At 38.0% G+C, this 25257-nt stretch overlaps 1 protein-coding gene across 5 annotated transcripts in view; it reads left to right on the top strand.

Annotated features, from left to right (window-relative positions):
• HERC3 (HECT and RLD domain containing E3 ubiquitin protein ligase 3) overlaps window positions 1–25257 on the top strand; it is a 110913-nt gene that overhangs the window by 39514 nt on the left and 46142 nt on the right. For all 5 annotated transcript variants that reach the window (XM_036026629.1, XM_028505440.2, XM_036026613.1 and 2 more), the window contains exons 5-16: window positions 1160–1236; window positions 2045–2266; window positions 3240–3331; window positions 5940–6070; window positions 7869–8029; window positions 9994–10070; window positions 14770–14894; window positions 16869–16928; window positions 19232–19343; window positions 19723–19912; window positions 21708–21871; window positions 22012–22125. In XM_036026629.1, coding sequence (XP_035882522.1) covers window positions 1160–1236; window positions 2045–2266; window positions 3240–3331; window positions 5940–6070; window positions 7869–8029; window positions 9994–10070; window positions 14770–14894; window positions 16869–16928; window positions 19232–19343; window positions 19723–19912; window positions 21708–21871; window positions 22012–22125 — 1525 coding nt within the window. The remainder of the gene's footprint in view (window positions 1–1159; window positions 1237–2044; window positions 2267–3239; window positions 3332–5939; window positions 6071–7868; window positions 8030–9993; window positions 10071–14769; window positions 14895–16868; window positions 16929–19231; window positions 19344–19722; window positions 19913–21707; window positions 21872–22011; window positions 22126–25257) is intronic.

Below are 25257 nucleotides of genomic sequence, written 5' to 3'. Positions count from 1 at the left end.
CTGTTAAAGCAGAGAGGAGGAGCTATTCCCAGACTGCCCAACTCTGCTGGGCAGTGCAAGGCACTTTATTTTTTCCATTTAATTCTCACTGCACCCCTGTGAAGCAGGTCCTGTTCTTATCTGCCTTTCATATGAGCGAGCAGAGGAATGTAATTTGGAAAGTAATCATATGATCTTCCTGTTTACCATTCTAGGAAATCAGGGTTTTGGAAGCATTGCCCTTATTTTTTCTTTAATTGTGGTAAAATATACATACCATAGAATTTACCATCTTAACCATTTTTAAGTGTACAGTTCTGTGGCATTAAGAATATTCATATTAAACACTGTGACCAATCTCCAGGACTTTAAACTCTAAAAGTTAAAAGTTAAACTCTATACTCAGTAAACAGCACCACCCATTTTTCCTCCCCCAGCCCCTGGCAACTACCATTTTACTTTCTGTTTTTGTGAATTTGATTACACTCAGTACCTCAGAAGTGGAATCATATCATACAGTATTTATCTTTTTGTGACTGGGTTATTTCAGTTTAGCGTAATGTCCTCAAGTTTCACCCACATTGAAGCACATTTCAGAATTTTCTTTCTTTTTAAGGTTTATTAATGGGAAAATATAATAAAGATTATGTGAAAATATTCAATTTATATGCTATATTTTGTTCACTCATCATTGATGGACACTTGGGTTGCATCAACCTTTTGGCTGTTGTGAATAATGCTGCCATTAACGTGGGTGTAGAGATATCTCTTTGGGATGCTGCTTTCAATTCTTTTGGATACATACTCACAAGTGGAAGTGCTGGATCATGGCATTGCCTTCATTTTGAAAGCCATTTAGACACCAGCCACATTCTTAGGGAACTCTCTTCTGTAGCTTTACTCCATTTGTTCCTGAATTGGAGATGACAGGTGGGAATTAACAGAGGGTGTGGCAATGGGTTTAAGTGCAGAAGTTTGTTTTTTTTTTAAATAGTACCTAAGGGGCAGGAGGTTAGTGAAAGACCTAATGGAATTATATCATGTAAGATTATATATTTGATTTTTTTGAGTCTTTTAGAAAAAATGATGTTATTTATTACAACTGTTTTTTTTAGTTGGGAATATTTCTGATCATTGTTTGTTAATGCCCTTCTTAAGAATAAATCCTTTTCTGTTTCAGGTTAATACAAAAGCTGAACCAGCAGACAATATTACAAGTTTCTTGTGGCAACTGGCATTGCTTGGCTCTTGCAGCTGGTAATGTAACATTATGCTAATGTTATGATAATTTTGCCACCACTTCTCTTTGCATTTTTGTGTGGTGTTACCTAACTGGAAACCTTCAATTAGCTGGTTAGGGTCTATGCATTGCTGCTGGACAGTGGTAGTTCCCAGGCACCTTACTTTTCTCAGGGTGTGGATGATGAAGAAGGTGGCCATCACAGCTGCTCCAGCTCTCTCCCAGGGGAAGAGGAGCAGCAGGCAGGGCTGCACCCAGATGTTGTTGCACAGAGAGAAGATTGATTTTTCTTAGCTACAGTTCACTGTCAAGCTCACTGTTCCACTATCAGGTGCCCCAATAAATGAAAAGGGAATTAGAGAAACCTAAGCCTGCAAATAATACTGTATTCTATGTTAGAATAAATTTGAAGGAAGTCTACACTGACATGTCCTGTTCAATACTCTGTGGTGTAGTCAATCCCGTTCATAGCTGGACTCATAAAGTCCTGGGTCTCATGGTCTTTGGGGAGTCAAAATAGTTCAGCTTGCTTAGTGGATCTAAGCATGGTAATTGGCCTATTCAAAACTGAATTGACTTAAACATTTAATTTTTTATTTGCATAAATGTTAGTAGTCTTTGATGAGTAGTAGGACTCAGCTTATTTCTTTGTTGTTATGACCAGTGGGAGTTTTGGTTATGACAGAACTACAGCATGAAGTGTCTGCTCGGTTGCCTTTGGGTGGGTTTGGTGTATATATGGGATCAATTACCAGATGACCCTACTGGGCAGCAGTATTGTTCTAGGGAGATTATTTAATATCAGATATTCTGTTCTTATTTCAGATGGTCAGTTTTTTACCTGGGGGAAGAACAGCCATGGGCAGCTGGGCCTGGGGAAGGAGTTTCCCTCCCAGGCTAGCCCGCAGAGAGTGAGGTCCCTGGAGGGGATCCCACTGGCTCAGGTGGCTGCAGGAGGGGCCCACAGCTTTGCCCTGTCTCTCTCTGGAGCCGTTTTTGGCTGGGGGATGAATAATGCAGGACAGCTAGGGCTCAGTGATGAAGAAGGTAAGTAAATTCTTCACATGCACCTTTTTGGTTCAAAAACACACTTATTTAACACATGTTTCTTGAGGATCTACTATGTGCTGGACCCATGTTAGGTACTAAGGGTGCAGCAGTGAACAAAACAGATAATAACCTTGACTTAGTGAAGATTGCATGTAGTGGGCAGGTGCCAACAACAAACCAATAAATATATACTATGTCAGGGGTTTGAGAGGAAAATGTCCCATTTTACAAATAGTGGTCAGGGAGGGCATCTCTGATAAGAGGATGTTTGAGCAGAGCCCTGTAGGAAGTCAGGTAAGAAATGAAACATGAGTACCTGAACAAAGGGAACAGGATGAGCAAAGGCTGTGGTGTGGAAAGATATGTGGTGTGGTGTGGTTGAGAGTGGAGTGGGAGTGGGGAATAGCAGAGCTGGAGGTCAGGCAGTCAGTGTAGGCCGGTCATGGAGGCCCCAGTAGGGCAGGGGCAGGGTTTTGGCTTTTTCTCACAGTGAAAGAGGAAGACATGAGGGCTTTGAGGAGAGGAGTGATTTCTCTTGGCTTTGGCTACAGTGGGTCTGGGGGAAGCTGGATGACCAATTTGGAGGCAGTGGGAGTCAAGCCGGGTTTTGTATCTGTTTTGAAGATGGGACCAGTTGGTTTTATTCACTGTTGGATGTGTGGTTTGAAATAAAGAGAGGAAAAACTGGAAGGATAAAGTTACCATTTATGAAAAGAGAAAGACTCTGTATGTATGGCAGGGTGGTGGGGAGGTGGGTGGGCGGAGGTGGGGAGTGTGGGGAAAACCATAGATTAGGTTTTAGATATATTAAAAATGATATGTCTGCCGGACATCCAAATGGAGATGTGGGCAAGAAGTTGAATATGGGAGTCAGCTCTCTAGGGGGAACCAAAATTTGTGGTAAGATTGGTATGTATATTTCATCACAAGGGCAAATGATAGTGACATTCTGATATTGATCTTATTCTAGATCGAGAGTCTCCTTGCCATGTGAAACTCTTACGAACACAAAAAGTTGTCTATATTAGTTGTGGAGAAGAACACACAGCAGTCCTCACAAAAGTAAGGGACTCTGGAGTATTCTGGTTTGTTCTATGACACTTTGGTGCTAGGTATGATATGGATGATTATCACTGATTATTTTTGATAGTGTTTTTGAGAGAGAGTAGTGATGTTATTTGAAAATAGTTCAATTTATATAATCTTAAAATATAGTATATGTAACAACATTCTGGGTTTCTTTAAAACTAGTCATCTGAATATGTAGAAAGTGCAATGTAATTCATATTTTAAAATTATCAGCCTATTTCTTTTGCTTCTAAAAGAGTTACATCCAACTTTCAAAGGTGCAGGTGTAGGTAGATACTCTTCTCTTCCTCACACAATGAAGAGAAGGATAACAACCAATTTAAAAACAAAAAACAACCAGAACTTCCAGAAAATTGAACAGTATGGAAGTCAAACAACCAAGGAGTTAAAGAAGAAACGTTCATCCAGATTGGTAGGAGGGGTGGAGATGGGCAGCTGGGGTGGAGAGGATGCACAGCAAGGCACTGGCTGGGACCGGGCTGGCAAGGTGGCAGCTGGCAGACAGGCGGTTCCACATTCACTTTTGGATAAACCAGGAGGAACAATTAGGGAATGAGACAGACTGTGCAGTCCAGGGTTCCAACTCTGGGAAGAGAAAGCTTCAGAACCTCTGACTGTAAAAACCTGTGGAGGTTGCAGTGGTGGGAGAGACTGCCAGTATCACAGGAGAATCCGTTGGAGGGGCCTACCCACCCAGGAATCAGCATCAAAAGGATGCAGTTTGCTTGTGGGAAGTGGAGGAAGTGACTAAAAGCGAGGTAAGAGCCTAAAAAGTGGCATTGTTCTCTCTCTGACCCCTCCCCCACAGACAACACCACAGCATGGTGAATTGGGGTTGCCCTGCCTTGGTGAACATCTAAGGCTATGCCCCTTACAATGTCACAGGTGCACCCAGATAAAGAAATATGGCCTAAATCAAAGAACAGATCAGAACTCCAGAAAAAGAACTAAATGACCAGAAAATAGCCTATCAGATGCAGAGTTCAAAACACTGGTAATAAGGATGCTCAGAGAAATGATTGCGTATGGTCACAATATAAAGGAAGAAGTGAAGGCTATACAAAATGAGATAAAGAAAAATATACAGGGAACCAACAGTGAATGGAGAAATAAATATTCAACCAGAACAGAATGAAGAAACAAGAATTCAAAAAAATGAGGAGAGGCATAGGAACTTGTGGGACAACTTTAAATGTTCCAACATCTGAATCATAGAGGTACCAGAAGGAGAGAGGAAAATCAAGAAATTGAAAACTTATTCGAAAGAATAATGAAGGAGAACTTCCCCAGTCTGGCAAAGGAAATAGACTTCCAGGAAGTCCAGAGAATCCCAAAGAAGTTGAACTCAAGGAAGCACACACCAAGGCACATCATAATTACATTAGCCAAGATTAAAGATCAGGAGAGAAGCTTAAAAACAGCAAGAGAAAAGGAGACAGTTACCTACAAAGGTGTTCCCATAAGACCATCAGCTGATTTCTCAAAAGAAATCTTGCAGGCAAGAAGGGGCTGGAAAGAAGTATTCCAAGTCATGAAAGGCAAGGACCTACATCCAATATTACTCTATTCAGCAAAGTTATGGTTTAGAATGTATAAGGGCAGATAAAGTGCTTCCCAGATAAGGTCAAGTTAAAAGAGTTCATCATCACCAAGCCCTTATTATATGAAATGTTAAAGGGATTTATCTAAGAAAAAGAAGACCAAAACTGAACACTAAAATAACAACAAACTCATGACTATCAACAACTGAACCTAAAAAACAAAAACTAAGCAAACAACTAGAACAGGAACAGAATCACAGAAATGGAGATCACATGGAGGGTTAGGAGCAGGGGGACAGGAGGGGTAGAATGGGGGAAAGGATACAGGGAAAAGAAGCATAATTGGTAGTTACAAAAGAGATAGAGGGAGGTTAAGAATAGTATAGGAAATGGAGAAGCCAAAGAACTTCTGTGTGTGACCCATGGACATGAGCTAAGGGAGGGGATTGCTGGAGGGAATGGGGGTTACTGGGTGAAGGGGGATAAAGGGAAGAAAAAGATGGGACAACTGTAATAGCATAATCAATAAAATGTACTAAAAAAAGAGTCACATCTAGAGAGAGTGAAAATTATTTTTGGGTTGAAGAAACTGTTATAGATTCACTTTAATAAAATGTCTTAGCATTTGTTCACATATAGTTGTTAAAATATATCTAATTTACCAAGGAATTTTTAGAGTAGTTACTTTTTATATACGAATGATCATGCATTCATCTCATTTCTCCTATTTCTTTTTTTGTTTGTTTGTTTTGCTTCCTAACACATCATTGCTCTTTTAAACAACTTTTAAAATTTACAGATAGCACACATTCCTTTGAGCAGTGCTGTCTTTATTCCAAAAAGATGGAATCTTAAGTTCCTTTTTTATTATTTTTTTAATTTAATGAACATTCCAAGGAAGTGATTTTGGCCAAGTGTCAAGTGAGCATAGTGTTCTTGTACAGCCTATTGTAATACGAATTTTGTATATGAGGGTTTTAGAGGAGTGTACTCTAACACAGTGACACAGTGCAGTCATGTGGTGTTTTGTTCCTTGTTAGAGTGGAGGTGTGTTTACCTTTGGTGCTGGTTCCTGCGGGCAACTTGGACATGATTCCATGAATGATGAGGTTAATCCAAGAAGAGTTCTAGAACTGATGGGCAGTGAAGTAACTCAGATTGCTTGTGGCAGGTGAGTGTTCCTAAGAGCTTCCTAGTATCTGTTATGCCCAGAAATGGATCTTGTCTTTGTAGTGATGGAGAATATGGGGTTAAACCTAACCACCATTATTTTAAGAAACCTTAGCTGCATGCACACCTATGGTGAAAGTTTGGAGAGAGTTGGATCTGAGCAGGGTGTGGCAAGGAAGGGCTTTAGGTAAATGGAGCAACATAGGGACATTAGGCTTCTTTTGGGATAAAGAGTAACAGGCAGTAGGGAAGACCTAAAGAAAGAAAAGTAAGAGAGCTTTGGAAAACTTCTAGGAAACTTTGCCTGGTCCACCCTGCTTCTTCCCTCCCCTAGAGGCCAAATGCAGCAAGCCATCCAGCGCTTTCCAAGTCTGGCCGTCTTCCCCATGACCTAGAGTGTCAGAGAAGGATCATATTATGGAGAGCCAGCCACTGCCAAAAGAATCACATAGAAACATGGTGGAGGCTTTCTAGGGGCACACTTAGGAATTGCTTTGCTCACATGTGAACATTAAAAGTCAGAGTCTTAAGCATATATCCAAAGCTTCCATAGGAATATGGCTTTGAAAAGCTTTGAAAAGCAAGCAGTTTACCAGGCCACAAGTTTGATAGAATTGCATCTTCTGCGTTTGGGTTATGATCAACCTATTTTGACACTTAGCAAAAGATTGTTACTGTTCAGCATTTAAAATGTGCTTATTATTTGTACCAGTTGAGTTTTCCTGAAATCATGCAGTATTGAGTTATGTCTTTAAATCTATTCCATGCCAGAATCTTATCAACATATAAGATTTAGAAAGAATAGGTGCCGAAATACCCAGCACAATACTTGGATATTTTTAGTATCATACAGAACTAAAATCTCAGGAACCGTGAATGCTGTGGGCCTTGTGTGGTTTAGCCCTCCGGCCATTTCAGACATAGAAAGTGGGGTGTGTATGGTTATTTGCCTGCGCACTTTATGTTTACATCTCTTACATTCACACACATGTGCATCAGGTTTGCTCAACTTTTTGATTTTTGTAGCAACTCTTAATTATTATTTAATGTCTTCCTCTAAATCTCACTTTGTGCTATTATGGGAAGCCTCCATTGTAAAAATCTACATTGTGTGGGAGCCTGCCTTTAATGTCTCCAGACAAAAAGCCTTACAGTTACTTTTAATGTTTGCACTTGGGGTGCCACTTATAGGGAGGGCCTGAGAAAAGAATGGGAGGGGGCTATTCAGTATTTTCAGTAAAGTATTGCCTTTGTCTTGTGTAGAAATATAAAATATGTTCTTTAGTACATATTTTTTAAAGGTAGAGATGCTTTGTTGTTGCTAAGACAATTCTTAATCATAAAAGTTTTGAAATTCTTGTATTTTTTCAAACCTTCTGAAGTTTACCAACTTATATTTGTTTGAAGTGTGATTTTTTTCCTTCCCATCCTCTCTTGAAAAAAGAAGCTAGTGAATTGAAGCTAATGTCTGCTAATGAATTGAGCAGATATCTAATATTTTATACGCATTTTGAGCTGTATAACTAAATATTTGGATACTTGATAATTTGTTTTATTATGTAATTGATAAAGTGGTAGGTATTAATGTTAGTTCAACCATGTATTTATGCTGTCTGGAAATGAGTGGTTATAGTTCTGGGGGAGAAATAATTTGTGAGTATTCACCGGCTTGTGAAAATCTAATGCAGGAACTTAGACATCTAAATAAATAATGAGATACATTTATATTTAAAAAAGGTCAGTGTCTGAGTGTATATCTGTATTCAGTAATTGTTTTAAATGTCATTACTTCCCCCCAGACAACACACCCTAGCCTTTGTGCCTTCTTCTGGACTTATCTATGCATTCGGTTGTGGAGCGAGAGGTCAATTAGGAACTGGACACACTTGTAACGTTAAGTGCCCATCTCCCGTGAAAGGTTACTGGGCTGCCCATAGTGGCCAGCTTTCAGCCAGAGCTGGTAAGAGTGATCTTCATTGGAATTTAATGATATTTTAAATGATAAAGACCTTTGTTTAGAGAACATGTTTCTATTTTTTTCTCGAAGTGTTTTGGAGAGAATGAATATGAAGTGTTTATTTTTAATATCGATCAACAAATATTTGAGTACTAACTGCACGAGGATCTATAGTTGAGATCATAATAAATTAGAAAATGTTCTTTTGGCCCCAGGGACTTTGGTGGTATTGTATACATTTTAATTATTATTGTTACTAATAATGGAAGTTAATGTTTATTGAATGCTTAACCAAGTTCCGTTAGTATGCTAAGCACTCAGAATAACTTCAAGAACTAGTAGTTATTATCCTTATGCTGGAGATGAGGAAACTGAGTCTTAAGGAAGTTAAATAACTTGCCCAAGATCACATAGATTCTGGAGCAGGATTTAAACCCAAGTCTGCCTCATTCTAAAGCCTGTGGTCTTAATGCTTGTACTGTGTTGCTTCCCTTTGCTATTAGTATTTTGGTTATAACATGACACAATTGCTTTGTATGCCATCTTTTTCTTTCCTTAAAAAATAAATGGCACAATATCCATTTCATTGGATTCCAAAGTAAGATAGTCACTCAGTATGAATAAATCCAGAGGCTGAAATGGAGCTGGAGAGTCATTAAAAGAAGCATAAATTAATAATTAATTTTGATTTGAAGACTATAAAGTGGTACACTAATGACTTGATAAGGATTTTTTTTGAAACAACAATCATAAGTTCTCTACTGGATTATAAATAGCTTAAGGACAGGGACTGAATTTTTTTCCTCTTTATAAACCTAGCGTGTAGCACAGGGCCTGGCACAAATTTCTCACTCAGTAAATATTTGAGGAATGAATATATGAGTATCTAAGAAATGTAGAACTTAAAATATAAAATAAACAAGATTTTTGTCTTGGTGATGTTCCTAAAAGTGAAAGAATGGCTTGGTGTCCTTTCTGCCATTATTTGTAAATTTCTTTTTCTCAAGGTACTGTACTTATGCTAGGAACGCATGTATTTAAGTAATGTACCAACTTGAAACACTCAAGTGTTTTTTATAGGTTAATTTGAAGCCACATATTGTTGAAGTTTAATTAGAACCTAACTTATGCGATCATAAATTTGTGCTATGATGTTTGCCAAAATGATTTCTATAACATAAGTAGGTAGATTTTCAGTTTCTTATGGTAAATGCTGTGGTGTTAGGAACCTTCATGGTGATATGGGAGCACAGAAGAAGGCAGCAAGTAGAATTCTGGTTGTGGGGAGTTTGAGCTGGCCTTCAAGGATGATGTGGAGTTAGCCAGGTAGAGGACAGGGAGCGGGTGGGCCATGGTACAGGAGTACAGGAATCACACAATTCTAGGAGCACTGTTCCACTTAATGCTCTAGGAGGCACCATTCATGCGGACACAGTGTGTACTGGCGGTGGTAGAAGGAAAAGGCACAGAGGTGTGAAATACCATGGTATTATGTTAGAAATAAAAGCAAGGTGATGGTTTTAGAGTACCACCATGCACACAGTGTGATGGGAGATAAAGCAGGGAGTAGGACATGCAGGTCCTTACAGCAAGTTTTATCCTGAAGGAAGTAGAGATCACCACATTCAGTGTTGAATTATTTGTCAGGCATGTGTTACTGTTTATAGTAGAAACTGTTTGAAATTGCAGGTTGGTGGCATGACAGTTAGAATGAAAAATAGAAACGAGGTTATGATCAGCTGGCTTTTGGGGTGGGGGCAGAGGTCAGCTGGGAATGGAAGCTACCATTGGATGTATTTATTTTTAATTGAAATAGAAACAGTCCTGGGCAAAGAGCCAGGAGACAAGGCTTTTATTTCTCTGACATAATTAAAATGTATAGGAAACCGTCGTGAAGAATATTAGGAAAGGGATCAAGGAAAAACTTTAATTATTGAAAAATATGCTGTTGAAAATTTTTTTGACAGATCGCTTTAAATATCATATTGTTAAGCAGATCTTCTCTGGAGGAGACCAAACTTTTGTACTTTGCTCCAAATATGAGGTAAAATTTTCTTTTGACTGTTATTTTGGGGGTTGAATGATGGCGAAGCAGTATTTATTTTAATAAATAATTACATGGAAAAATAAGTAAATAACTACACAAGCAATATGTCACTCTTTGGTTTTTTTTTTTTTGTTTTTTTGGTTTTTACCAATTTTATCTTATTAAAATAAGAAAATTAGACCTTGAGGAATTTAGCTTCAGTTTGCTTTCTTGAAGTGCCAATATTTTCTTCTGGTATTTTAATCATAGAATTCCATTATAATTTAAAATTTTTATATCTACATCTGTTCCAAAAGACATTTAAGGAGACCCAGAGAGCTCATACTTACTTTGGCATTATTCGACTTCCCATTTCTTTCCTTCCGCCTGAAGTAGTGAAAATGCTAGATGTTTGGAACTTAGTAGGGTTTTTTTTGATGTGATTGAGTATATACTAAATATAGAAGAGATACCCCAGTATTCAGGTATCCTTTCTCATTTATAATCTGCTCATTGTGCCACACTAAAATTTCCCTTGTACTGTCTCCTGCATCACTGTAGTGAGTAAGTCAGGAAGAATGACATTCTAGTACAGGGTCCAGCAGAAGTAAGGCCTGCTTGAATGTGGTTGGTAAGGTAATAATATGGGTGTAATAATTTATAGTTTTAATTTGACCATTTCTCCTATAATCTCATATGGTGTGCTTGAGTATGATATTGTAATGTTACAGAATTACATGCTTATGATTTTGTAATAAAAGGCTTTGTAATAAAAAGGGGCATTATTTGTGTCAGACCCTGTATTTTGAAGGTAATATGGCCCAGGTACCTGCAACAGTGCTTTAACTCATTGCTCTGTTCCTGGATGAGGAAAATCAGCCTGAAACCAGCACTACAGAGTTGTTTTGTGCCTTCCCCCATCTCTTCTACCCTAGTGCTTTCTCTCTTGCCCACCCCGCTTTTACTAAACAAGCATTTAGGGAAGACCAAACATATGTGATGCATGGATCCTTATCCTATCCTGGAGGAGCGGAGAAGGTCCATTGTGATAAAGGATTTCTAACTGATTGGGAATAAAATGAAGAACTGTGGAGACAAGGGGCCCTTTCAGCCCTGGAGATTCTTCACAGCAGTCTGATATTTTGCCATCAATTTGAAACGTTCTTACCTTCTAGTCAGTATAATTCTCTGTTTTTGGTAGAAAAGACTGTGGTGGAGCCTCAGGCTGCAGGTTGGACAGACAAAACTGACAGCTATTTCCCAGGTCAGCTGCCTGGAGGAGCTTCTGTCTAGTGTTGCCATCTGGGTGACTTGGAACTCTGGCTTGAGACCCATTTTAGGCCCAGCTTTAGTGCTTCACAGAGAAATCGTGAGGAAAGCTGAGATTATTCTGTGTTTCTTCAAGAAGCCAATAAAGCGAAGGATGAAGAGCACTGAATCTCTGCAGGTTAATAACATTTTGTCCACAAATAGTAGGGTTTGAAGCATCCATTTTTCCTAAGAAACTGACTTGAGTAATATTATCCAAAATATCCAATAATATTTTTCCTGTGTGATTCAACATAAGGCTTAGTTTCCTTCCATTTATAAATATGGTAGCTGACATATGGGATGGGGTAACAGTAGGTTTACAGTTGTTTGTATGGGAAATAGTACCATAATTAATAAATAATAATGTAAGAATAAACTCCGTGTTTCAGGTACTCACAACTGTAAACCAACTTTTGCACCACCCTTTATGTAGTTGGGTTTTTTAAGAAGTTTTTAGTTTATTAATCCTCTCATGAAAAATCTGCACAACCACTACAGCTAAAGTCACTGGAGAATCTTTACTCCTTGCCAGCACCAACACTGGCCTTTGCAGTTCCCTGACTTTCTTCCTTCTGTTCTTGCATTCCTTTTGCTGTTTTCTTCAGGTCTTCTTCTCACACAGGCCACGTCTTGCAAGTCCATGTTTGGGTTCATTTTTCCTTGCCTAATGTAAGGAATCATAAATCATGCCAAAGTCAGTTATCTTACCACCACCAAAATGGGTCCCAAATCCAGATACAAAGATGCCATCTGTCGTCATCTTGTACATTTTGGCTAGTTTTTCCTGAATTTCTGGCTTACATGCTGTTGCCTTCCCAGGGTGAAGGATGTGCTGGTCCTGAGCTTCCCAGCCTGGATGTTTACTGGGTTGTACGTGATGGCAGCTGCCTATCCTCAAGCAGACAGGGAGGAGAAAAGCTGGTTCAATTTTAGACTTACTGTAGTTAACACTGGACTGGTAAAGAAAACACTGGTGAAAAGGAAGTAGTGTAGGATAGTGTTAGTGAAATAGGGCAAGTTAACGTTTAAACACCTGTTAAAAGTGGTATGTATTATAAATGTAAGATAACAGAGAAAAAAAAAAGAAAACATTAGTTAGGAAGGTGTTGCTCTTTTTTAAAAAACTGAAACCTGTATACTTTTACTTAAGCTATTAACCATAGATTTTTGTTTAGATACAGAGAACGATCAAATCACGTTACCCTGTTACTATATCACGTGAAGAATCAATTAAAGAACCAAGAAAAAGCATCTGTGTAGTAACAGGCTCCATTTTTGTATAAAATGCTGACTTATTCATTAGTGCCAGGCCTTTGCTATATTTGGTTCTAGGTCTTGTTGATTTAGTGAGTGTTAAACCCTAGCTGCTTGTTTTTCTTTTGTCTTGTTCTCTAGATAGGCCCGAAGAGGGAGTGTGGTTGGGGTGTGTGTATGTGTGTGTGTGTGTGTCTGAAGGTCTGTCTGTCTTCTGTCTCAGAGCCCTCTAGGTGACATAACCCTTTTTCCCGGAACAGTTATTCTCAACCTTGGTTGCCCATTGAAATCACCTGGGGGCCTTAAAAAACTGCTGATGCCTCTAGAGATTCTGACTTAGTTGGTCTAGAGTATGAGTTGGCTTCCAAGATTTGTGAATGCTGTGGTGATTCAAAGCGTGGCCAAAGTTGAGAGAAACTGTTCTTGACCATTTTTTTCTTTTTGGCCCCTATGTAATTAGAAGACATTGATTGCAAGAAAGTTGATCCTTTTTCTTGGTCTTTAGGTAATTCTGAAATTGTACTTCACTTAAGGCATCTGTGGTTTAACGAGTAGACATGCAGTAAAAGAATGAGAAAATAATTGCATGTCTATATTTTATTATAAGTACATGTTGAAATCTCTGTTTAACTGCCCCTCAAATTGGAGAATTAATTAAAACTTACATAACAACAGTGGTTTTCAAACCATGGTGTATTTGTGTATGCGCAAATGTCTACTTTCTCTTAGGATTTTTCTCTGTGTAATTCAAGATGTCTTTTGCTCTCTCAATAGATGTCTAGGGCCATTTTAGTAAAATAATTATATAGAACCAGATGATCAAAAACTTAGGCAAGCATCTCTAATTTGTTACATGCCCTTCTTTTCCTTTATAATGATACCTTAACTCATGACTATGGGAAAAACCAAGAAAATTTATTTTGAAAGTTGTGTTTTTTTGTGTGTAGATACAAAGGAGAAAAAAATGAACATTTTATAAATTGATGCTCTAATATTACCTTTTTGCTCTTTTCTACTGACAAATATAGGAGGCATAAAGCACTTTCAACTTTTTCACAATTCTAGATCAAGAACAGGATTTGGGGAAAATCAGTAAAAAAGAAATTTTAGAAAATAAAAGTGCTTATATTTTTAAAATTTCACTGAATAAAGAATGTACAGTGCTGAGCAGCATTTGGAATGTTTAAAGTCATTATTGACTTGTCTTTTTGCCACTGCTCTTTTTCTTTTTTAAAGATTTTATTTATTTATTTTTTAAAGAGAAGGGAAGGGAGGGAGAAAGAGAGGGAGAGAGACAGCAATGTGTGGTTCCTCTCGCTTGCCCCATACTGGGGATCTGGCCCATAACCCAGGCATGTGCCCTTACTGGGAATCGAACAGGCAACCCTTTTGTTCATAGGCTGGCACTCAATCCACTGAGCCACACCAGCCAGGGCTTGCCACCTGTCTTATAAATTTATAGCTATATACTTGGAGCAAGAAATTAAGATGCATTACATTTTTATAGATTCTTTGCACTATAGATTATAACAAATTTTTAAATAATATATTTTGTTGGACTTTAGTGAATAGATATGACAACGATTAATACCTTAAAAGCCTTGATGGTAGAGTGGTTCAAAGCAGAGGGGAAAGAAGTCTGGAAAAGTTTTATTAAGTTGGTTTCTGTGGGAAACAGACTTTGAGACTGACGTTTATGTTCAGAAAGTTTTGGGGGAGTACACTGTAGAACAACATCTACTTAGAGATGAAGGAGGCAGCATTGGGCAGAGGGAGAAGTTGGACTGCCATCAGTGGAACTGAGTCCCCAGCCAATCTGTGGGGAGCTTTGAGGTTGGGGTGGCCCTTTAGCTAGGACTGAATTGAGGATAGGGGGCTGGGCCTTTGTACCACACCTCTCACTGCCACTGGATGCAAAGGAGTGAAGCAATTTCTGGAGAGCAGTTCAGCTGGGAGGTGTCAGGAGCTTATACTTTCAGCAGCAGGGAGAGTGAGTGCCCCCCACCCTGTTCTGAAGGTTGGGGGCATCTGGGCGGTGCTCCCCAGCTCCTGTAGTAAGTGAAACACAAAATAGAGAATGTGTCAGAAAGAAAGGAGAGAAGGTCCATCCTACATAATTTCTCATTTTTTTCTGTTATATTTAATTTTCCAGAATTATTCTCCTGCTGTTGACTTTAGGACTGTGAACCAAGCACATTACACCAGTTTAATAAACGATGAAACCATAGCAGTTTGGAGGCAAAAACTCTCAGAACACAACAATGCAAATACAATCAAGTATGTGACTACTTTTTTTCTTTCATTTTATTTTTCTCAAAGTGTAGTGGAATCTTCTAGCTTAGTGGTTTTCCTTATTTCCATATTGAGATTGTGAATATAAATGGTGTTTTACATTTTAGGGAATCATTTTTTACACATATTTATTTAGGATTTGGTGCCCTTACCCCAAATAACATAACAGGTTGTTCCTCCCTCCATTCTTCCAGGACTGTACTCGTCAACCTGCCTTGTTCATTCAGATCCTAAAGTCCTGCTGAAGGTCTGAATTGGCTTTTCTCCTAAGAAAACTCATTGATACTGTGTTGTTTGACCCCAAGAGTTTCTTTATATGCATGTTTCAAAGCATCCCAAATCTAAGACAGCTGCTAGTGTTGGCTCCATATCTTACCGAATTGGAATAATTTGTACATTTTCACATTCAAAATGATTCGTCAAGATGGTAATTCATTGTCAAGTAGAGGGAAAAAATATAGTAAAAACTATTGAGGCTTTTTATCTTATTTATTTATTTATTTATTTATCCATCCACCCACCCATCCACCCATCCATCCATCCTTCCTCACCCAAAGACATGCTTATTGATTTTAGAGAGAGGGGAAAGGAGGGAGAAAGAGGGAGAGAAACATTGATGTGAGAGAGAACATCGATTGGTTGTCTCTCATATGTGCCTCGACTGGGAACTGAACTGCAACCTAGGCATGTGCCCTGACCAGGAATTCAACCTGTGACCTTTTGGTTTATTGGATGACACTTCAACCAGCTGAGCCACACTAGCCAGGACAATTTTAGTTTATTATTAAAGGAGAATATTTTCCTGCACATTTAAAAATATTTTCATTGATTTTCCTTAGCATTGCTATTTTTCAGCAGAGTGTCTCATTCTTGGGAAGCAATGAATCACTAAGCAGTGGTCATTCCCATAATTGTGTGTAATATACCTAGCCTTATGACATGGATTGTAGTGGGGGACTTGACCAGGGTATGAACTTTGGGGCACATTGGGGGATCATTGGGAGGGCCCTAGAGCAGCTCACGGCTGTCCTCAAAATAGGTGTCTCTGCTGAGGAGTTCAGGCTGCAAGGTGGCAGGAGCGAAGGAATCGGACTCACTGTTGAAGGGGGCTGGGACTGTAGACTCACTCTGCTGAAACCATGACACTTCGCTAGTTCCCAGTTTCCTTGTTTATAAAATGATCTTTCCTGATCCAGATTCTATGATTAAGAGATGTGACTGAAATAGCCTCCTCAACTATGTATTTGTTTCATTCCTTCCCTTTCCTTATATTGAATAAGAGGGTACAGGGCTCCTGACATGTAATTTCACTGTGGATCCTCAGAAACTAGCTATTTTCCCAGAACCTGTATAATCTAGGTTTTGGTTCTCTGTTTTGGTTTTATTTTGTGTTTGTGTTTATTTTGTGAATGTCTTAGATGGTTGGTGGTAGAAGAATGTTCAAGGTCTTGGCAGGTGCAAAAGTTTTTCTTCTTTTATTTATACTCTTCTTTTATACTCTCTTTTAATTTTAACATGACTTATGGAAAATTTAAACTCTTGTCCACTTTGAGATGTGACACAATGTTTTTTTTAAAGCAAATGTATGTATATTTTCCAAGGCTCTACCTGGCTAAGAAAGGGCTGCTAATAGCCTTAGCAGGTGTGGCTCAGTTGGTTGGGTATTGTCCCACAAATCAAAATGTCTCAGGTTTGATTTCGTAAGGGCATATGCTTGGGTTGCAGGTTCAGTGCCTAGTGGGGGCAGGTGCAGAAGGGAACCAATCAATGTTTCTCTCTCACATTGATGCTTCTCTCCCTCTCTCCCTTTCCCTTTCTAGAATCAATAAAAGAAAAAAGTTTATTAAAAAAAAGAGCTGCTATTAATGAAACCCTAGAATAGATATCTAGTCTATTGCTGATGCTTAACTATCTATTTGTAATTATTAGAGGCTTCTCTCCCTTTTTCTCTCTAAACAGTGGTATTGTTCAGATATTATCTTCTACAGCCTGTTGGAATGGAAGTTTTCTCGAAAAAAAGTAAGTGACTTCAAGTCTTAAAAAATATCCACATGTGATGCAGATACTTAGTCAGCAAAGGCCAGTGGAAGACTTCTGTTCTCTTTGATGGTGGTTGGCCTTTTTTCAGTGGATGAGCCCATGACTTGTGCAGAAATTGGAATGCCTAGTACCGATGAATGAGAGGACCTCAGGAAGGGCCATGCTGATTCATGCCTGGCTGGCAGAGAAGCAGATTAGCAAAGAGAGAGGCTGTATCTCAGAAGGAGTTGGTGTAATCAAAAGTATGATTTTTCAGGGTATTCTAAAATGTTGCTACTCCTACCATGTGTGCAGCAATTATTCTTGAATTCTTAATTCTCTAAATAATCTCCTTGCTTTCTTTGGTTTTCTATCCCATCAGATTTTTTTTTTTCTCCTCAAAATAAGCTTAGGGGGAAGGTCTGAGGAGACTTCAGGGCTTCTTGGACTTAGGTCCAGCCCAGGTCACTCAGAAATTACATTTGGGCTGAGGTCCCAGGTAGGAAAGAGTGTTTTTTGGCTTGGCCTTATCCTTTCTGCAGATGTCCCCTTGAGGAATCTGATGCAGCAAAAGGGCCTTGTTATGGGTTTTGGTTTTTGGTGATCCCAAGTTTTGACTATCCCTCAGAATCCCACAAAGCCTTAGACATCATTTCTGTATATGAACCCCACTCATGCATCCCACCCAAACTGGGTTGCATCCCACTCAGTTGCAAGAGATCATTTCAGAAACTCTTTTCAGTGAGATAGAGAAAGCTAAATTATTTACTTTCCCTTTAGGGAAAAGTATTCTGGATTGTGCTGATTTGGGTCGTTTAGAACAGTGATTCTCAACTAGGCTGATTTTGCTTCCTCAGGATATTTGGTAATGTCTGGTGATGTTTTTGGTTACAGTGGGGAAGGGTATATTACTGGCACCTATTAGGCAAAGGCTAGGGATGCTGCTAAACAGCTCACAATTCTTAACAAAGAATTATCCAGCCTCAAAAACCAATAGCACCAAGGCTGAGAAACCTGGTTCTAGAAGGACAGCTTTTATGAAGGTTGGGAGTGGCTCTTGGCCAGATTTGTTAGGTTACCGTCCTTAGTATCATGGATTATACCAGGTTCTGGATAAAGCTTTTTTTTTCCCCTTAAACTGACAACAGTGCTATTTCAATAGTCCTGTTCCTCAAGCTTATACAGAATGCATTATAAGATACCAATTAAAATGAAGACCAGTTTTATGAAGCATAAATATATATAAATAAAATACTGTCTTTTTTTGTATTTTGTTTTTCTTAACAGCATAGCAAAATTACACCTAAGCACATGGAAGGTTACGTATGGGATACCAAAATTAATTTTTATGGTTTGGGCAGATTTATATTTGGAAAAACAACAGTGAAGACCCAGTAAAGCCTAAGCATCTTCTCTTGATTTGACAATTTAGGTTCCAATACATATTAACTATGATTTTTTTAAAAAGTTACAAACTCTACTTATGTTTTCATAAATTAAAACATTGCTGTCACAGGGTGTTAAGATGAACGTGTGTGTTACTCATAAACAGAAGCCTGCTTTGCAAATAGCTAGTTCTTTTATAATTCATAGATGAGGTATGTATGTTCAAGAGTGGACATTTATGAGATATTCTTTAAGTCTCTGAAAGGCTAAGACTTTAAGTTTGGAAAAATGATTAGTTGGTAGGAAGTTAAAAACCAGTAGCAGTAAAAATTACTCCCTGGGTGAATGTAATTGTATCTCTTGTGTTAACTGAGACATTAACTTTGCATTTGTTGTAGATCTGTTTTAGGGAAAAAAAAAACCTTTAAGAAAGGCTTTAAACAAGGAGATTCTACTTGCTACTTGTTGATGAGTGGGTCAGTTTCCACAGGAGATTTATTTATTTATTTATTTATTTATTGCATCTGGGCACAGAATCCACAGCTTGTTCAGCATACTACAGTTACCAAAAAAGGCAAAAAAAAAACAACCCCCACAAAAAACCCCCACAAGAATAAATCAGGGAAATAACACTGCTTATAAGCTTTAAGATGGCCTCAGATTGAAATAATGATCCTTGTACTTTGACTTGAAGGAAAAAAGACTTAAAATTTTTGAGAATATCTTGTAAAAGGAATTCTAGAAAGGTTTATTCTGTCCAGCTTCTCCAAAGTGTACTATTTTTATGCATATTGTCTTCCAGGGCAAATTTAAATGTGGTCAGTATGGATAAACTGTTTTGGTTACCTATTTATAATTCCTGTGAAAGTGTTTGCTTTGTTTTACTTATGCACTTTGTTTTTGTTTTGTTTGTTTAGAATTGATGAACATTTTAAAACTAGTCCCAAAATCCCTGGGATTGACCTGAACTCAACTAGAGTGTTATTTGAGAAGTTAATGAACTCTCAGCATTCCATGATTCTAGAACAGGTGTGTGCTTTACATTGACAAAGTGCATGTTTAAAAATGCATTTTTTTTACTGCAGTAATTCAACTTTCAAGGGATACAAAAAGATGAAAGACAACAGTCTTATACAAATCTTAATTCTAAAATATTCACCTTGGCAATTTGACCTACCTTCAGCTTTCTTTTTGGCCTACCCCTTTCTAAGGAATCACCCCTCCAGCGTGCTGACACTGGCTTTCCTTTTCACTGGCATATCCAGAATGCCTAGACTCACGGGAGGTCCTCAGTGCATACAATGAGTGAGAGTTGAGAGTCTGCCAAATAGCATATGAATTAGAGATAAGGTAACTAACTAGGTCTCATGTATGCTTGAATTGCTCAATACTCTTTTCTCTCATACAGATCTTAAACAGCTTTGAAAGTTGCCTGATTCCTCAGTTGTCAAGTTCACCACCAGATGTTGAAGCTATGCGAATATATTTAATACTACCTGAGTTTCCCCTACTCCAGGATTCCAAGTATTACATAACATTGACTATTCCCCTGGCTATGGCCATTCTGCGGCTGGATACAAACCCTAGCAAAGTATTAGGTGAATTCGCCAAATTCAATACTAGTGGTTTTGTGCTTTTTATTTTAATTGGTTTGACTAGTGGCTTTCGGTGGTTTGCTATCCAAGAATCTGTTTGTTGCCATTTAATATCCTTAACATTTAACCTACTTTTCTATGCTGTTAATTTCTAACTAGCCATATTTGCAATTTGAACAAATTCAACCGTTATTTCAGTTATTTGAAATGATTTATGCCCGACTAATCTTTATTTTTAAATAGTCACAAAGTTAGATTATCCAACTTTATTTTTTTCTTCTCCCATGCTTGCTAGTAATTAATAGCCTCTCAAAATTTAATATCCATCTGTTGTTTTTACTCCTATACCTAACTTAAGGGGTGGGAGTGAAATGAGCAGTTTTGGTAATACACAGGTCTCCAGAGAAGGAGAGGAAGAAAATGACCTAGTGGAGACTTACCAAATGTTTGTTTTGTTTTTCTTTTTTAGGACAGTTGAGTCCACACTGATTTTTGCAGGCTACGGACACTTTGCTGAGATAAGAACCTTTTATTCCTCAGTGAATTGGAGAGTGTCTCTCATGGGAGTAGCGCCTGAGCTGCTTTTGCTAATCAAGTGCAGAAAGTCTGTCTCCTGGCTTTTTCCTTTTTTCCCCCCTGGTAATTTTTTTTTTTAGGTGTTCACTGCAGCTCAGTAACCTGCATTCCATAAGAAGTAGGATGTTTGAGCTTGAGTGTGGTCTCCCCATGAGTAAAGAGACCTGTGTTCCTGAGGATGGAATACTGGCTTATATTGCTTCCACTTTTGTAGAAGATATAAAAACAGAAATTATAATGGAAGCAATAGTAATATGTTAGCCCTTAATTATTTTTTAAGATCAAAAGCCCTTTAGAGCATATTTTCTCAGGTGTGCTAATAAATTGTGAGGTCAAGAGATGGCAACCTATCAAGGAGTATAGTACTTGCTTTTTAACTTTAAAGTTTTTTTTATTTTAATTTTTTCAGGTAAAATGGCACAAAGTGATCAAAGCCATTCAGTTTTATACTGAATTTGTTTTTAACTTCTAATTATAGAAATTTAAACTTAAAAGAATACCCAAAAGTAGAGAGAACACTACAGGAACTCATCAATTAATGATTATCAACATTTTGTCTTTGTTTTGTTTTATCTATTCTCCTACCACCATCTTTTTGGTTTTTGCTGGAATATTTTTTAAAAGTCTCAGACATCATATTATTTAATCTTTTAAATATTTCAGTATGGCTGAATTTTTTTCTGACAAAGTAGAAGTCGATGATATTGTTTTGTTGGGTTACAAAAAAGCACAATTTGGTAAGAAGCAGAAATAGTAGCTTTTCAACTAATTATGCCTCTTGAAAAGAAGCGATGGTTGTCATACTGGTGCTGTTCTGGGGCCTGTGGGCATTGGTGTCCCTGTCACAGGGTTTAGGAGTGATGGCTGAGAAGAGGGCCGAAAGGACTGGGATGTATGAATGCTCCTGCCCCGCATATGTGCCTTAGCATCTTGTCCACATGGACCCTTGGGACTGAAATTTTAGATTAGCCTTCTCATTGAGCCTTTGAGAAAAAAATCAGATCAAGCTTTATTAAAAAAACTTCCAAGATTTTTACATAGCTGCTGCTCTCTCCAGAAATGCTTTAATGGTTTCTTTTAAAGTCAATTTTAGAAAAATATATTTTAGACTAATATTCACTTTCTAGCTAGAGCAGTTTTTAGCTAGTAGACAGAAGATAAATACTTAAGACATAAATATCAAGATTATATGTTGAAATATGTCTTTTCTTTCTTTCTAAAGATAACTGGTGGTCTCAGGTATGCCCAAAATATTTCATGAAGCTGGTAAACCTCTATAAAGGTGCAGTTGTTTATCTACTAAGAGGAAGAAAGACATTCTTAATTCCTGTACTGTTTAACACTTACATTACAGCAGCTCTCAAGCTCTTGGAGAAATTATATAAGGTAAGCCGTGAGCGGAGCCAGTGGGGGCGAGGCTGAATAGATGGGAGGGTCAAATGGGCCAGTGTCCTACTGAGATGCTCTCTGGGAAGCCATTTTCCAGTTGTCTGGGTTTTAGTTGACCTTATTTTGTTTTTCCTCAGGTAAATCTTAAGGTGAAGCATGTGGAATATGATACATTTTACATTCCTGAGATTTCCAGTCTTGTGGACATTCAGGAAGACTACCTCATGTGGTTCTTGCATCAAGCAGGCATGGTAAGAATCCTCGTAAAGCTTTTCTTACAGCTTTAGTATTTTCTCAGAGTGTAAGTAGGAATAGGAAAGCACATCTGAGCCCTATAATTTGTCCTTGACTTTGGTGTTAGTATCATACCGGTGTTTTGCATTGGCTTTTGCATTCTTGAAACTTTGAAGTGCTTTGGGTAATCACAAATGATTATAAGGAGTCATAAATAGGCAGACATGCAGAATAGTAAACATTTTAGTTAGTTGTCAACATGAGAAAAATCAAGGTATCTGAAAGTAGTCAAGCTCATAGAAATAGGAAGTGGAATTGTGGTGGCCAGGGTTTTTTGGGGAGGGGACGTGGGGTTTTGTATAATGAGTTTAGAATTTCTGTTTTTCAAGATGAAAAAGTTTTGTAGATTATTGAACAATAATGCAAATGCAGTTAGCACTACTGAATTATATATTTTAAAATGATAAAGATAGTAAACTTGGTTATATGTCTTTTACCACAGTTAAGAAATGTCAAGACATATGAAATGAATTTTTAGCTTTTCTTGAAATTTGGAAGATCTGGCAACATGACCTGTCTTCCCAGATGGCACCAACTGGCTGGAGTTCAATAGTGGCTCTTTAGATGAGGCATCGGTGTGCCACAATCCTCACTGCTGCTTTGTTTTGACGTTAAGGAAGGGACATTTGCTAATTATCATCTTCTAATAGCTATCCCACTTCAGTCATCTTACTCAGCTGCCTGAACCCTGTAGGCCACCTCTGATGTAGGATTATTTGAGTGAAAATGTCACATGGCCTTGACCTAGTTCTCACTGTATGTTAGAAGTGCCATCCAAGGAACTGTGTGCAGATTCCTGCCTGCCACCCTTGACTTGGCAGGAGCTCACTTTGCACTGGCTTGAGATGTATGCAAGGCTTTTTAGGATCCTCCCATCTGTGAAATATGTGTAAATTTGAGTTACGTCAGAAAACAACAATAATTTAATTATAATATTTAGTGAAGCCATGCACAACAGAGACATTTGAGGTGAGCTCTTAACAGTTTAACAGATTTATTGCCAACATTTAGGCAACATTTTCCTTGAAGGGTTTTTGGAGGTCAATAGTGGTCTCCACAAGCAAGGTATTTAGGTTTATTTAACTAAGCGAGATTATTTTCATTGTCATATAGTAGATTGTTTACGTTAAACACAATATTGTGTTTTTATAAGTTTTTAAAAATATTTTATTTATTTATTTTTAGAGAGAGGAAGGGAGGGAGAAAGAGAGGGAGAGAGACATCTGTGTGCGGTTGCCTCTTGAGCGCCCCCTACTGGGGACCTGGTCTGCAACCCAGGCATGTGCCCTGACTGGGAATCCAGTTGGCAACCCTTTGCTTTGCAGGCCAGCACTCAATCCACTGAGCCATACCAACCAGGGCTCTGTTGTGTTTTTAATAGGATTTTATAATTAACTTGAAAAAAGAAAATACTTTTCAATAAAGGTGGATTAGAGTCCTCTAAATAGGTTTACCGGAAATTTTAACATGGAGACTAGCAATGAACTCTGCATTCATCTGCTAATTTAGAAATTGTAAAAAGATTAACTTTTTTGTTTTATCAATCTTTATCAAATTATTATTCATTGAAAAGTGAAATATTAAGAGCTGAAATAAGCCTTATGAATTATTTAGGCCAACTGCTTTGTTTTTAGGTGAGGAAATGGAGACTCAGAGAAATTAAACAGTTTTTCCACCAATTTAATTAGCCACAAAAGCCAAGCCATCTGATTTCTAATCTCTGACTTCATGCTGAATGGGATAATTCTAGTGAACCCTAATTCTATTCTTTTTACTGAAAAGAAAAGTTACTGGTGTTAAAATCTAGATTATCATGACTGTAGTTTTTGAATAGAGGTTAAGTGAGCAACTTTTACAACCTTTTCATAGTTTCTTTCTCTTAACATTTAATAAGCAAATGTAGGTCTTGAATACCAAATGCATATTTCCTCTTCAGTAACTAAGGAAGTTATTACAGAAAGATAGAAAGTTAGGTGAAATTACTATGTGAACTTTTGTGATTGCTGGGAAACTTTTTTATTGTATTAGGTACAATACTATTAGAAATTGAAGTTTAAATTTTTTGATATCTTGGATTTTAACCTGAATTGCTAAAGCCATTTTATATACAGATTTGTGTTTTTTAATCACCCTTTTGAGGTATAATTGACAGAAAACATTACGTTAGTACATTACAATGTACACCTGTACATTGTACACTGTACACCTGTATAATGACTCAGTGTGTACACTGTGCAACGATCACGTAAGAAGTCTAGTTACCATTGTCACCCTGCATAGTTGCAGGTGTTTTTTTCTTGTGATGAGAACTTTTAAGATTTATCTCTTAGCAGCTTTAAAATATGCAACACAGTATTATTAACTGTAGTTACCATGCTGTACATTAGCTCCTCAGAACTTACAACAGAACTTGTACCCCTTGACCTACATCTCCCCATCTGCCCACCCTCTAGCCTCTGGAAACCACCATTCTTCTGTTTCTATAAGATTGTTTTTTTTTGATTCCACATATGGGTGATAGTATTTCACTTAGCATAATGACCTCCAGATTCACCTATGTTGTCTCAAACGGCAGGATTTCCTTTTTGTTTTGTTTTTAATGGATGAACAATATTTTATTGTATAAATACCACAATAAATAGATGTTTGCATGTTCAGTTTTTTAGCTTGGTAGTAGCTGAGGCAGTATAATGTGTAGATCAGAGCACATGCTTTAGTTGAAAAGAACTGGGTTCTGTCTACTTTCCACTCTGGCCTACTACCTATGTAACCCTAGGCAAGTTACTTAATGTCTTTAGGCATGGCATCCTCATTTGTAAATATGAATTATAACCGTACTGTGGGACTTAAATAGGAGGAAGCATAGAAATGCATTCCTGGCAGAGTGCTTTATTTGGCACGTAATAAGCCCTCAATAACTACTTTTCAGTAAGCATTTCTTAGTACCCAGTGTATGTCGCCTGCCTGCTAGTCACTGGGGATAGAGACATGTGAAGGACATGGGGGCTGCCTCTGTGGGGTGTTCAATGTGGAGGCAGCATTGAGAAAGGAATTACAAAGAGATATAACACATGTAAAGGACTAGAGCA

The sequence above is a fragment of the Phyllostomus discolor genome, chromosome 1 (genome assembly GCF_004126475.2).
Source record: "Phyllostomus discolor isolate MPI-MPIP mPhyDis1 chromosome 1, mPhyDis1.pri.v3, whole genome shotgun sequence".
NCBI classification, from domain to species: Eukaryota; Metazoa; Chordata; class Mammalia; order Chiroptera; family Phyllostomidae; genus Phyllostomus; species Phyllostomus discolor.
The sequence above is the reverse complement of the archived record's forward strand: the minus strand, read 5'-3'. Positions and strand labels throughout refer to the sequence as shown.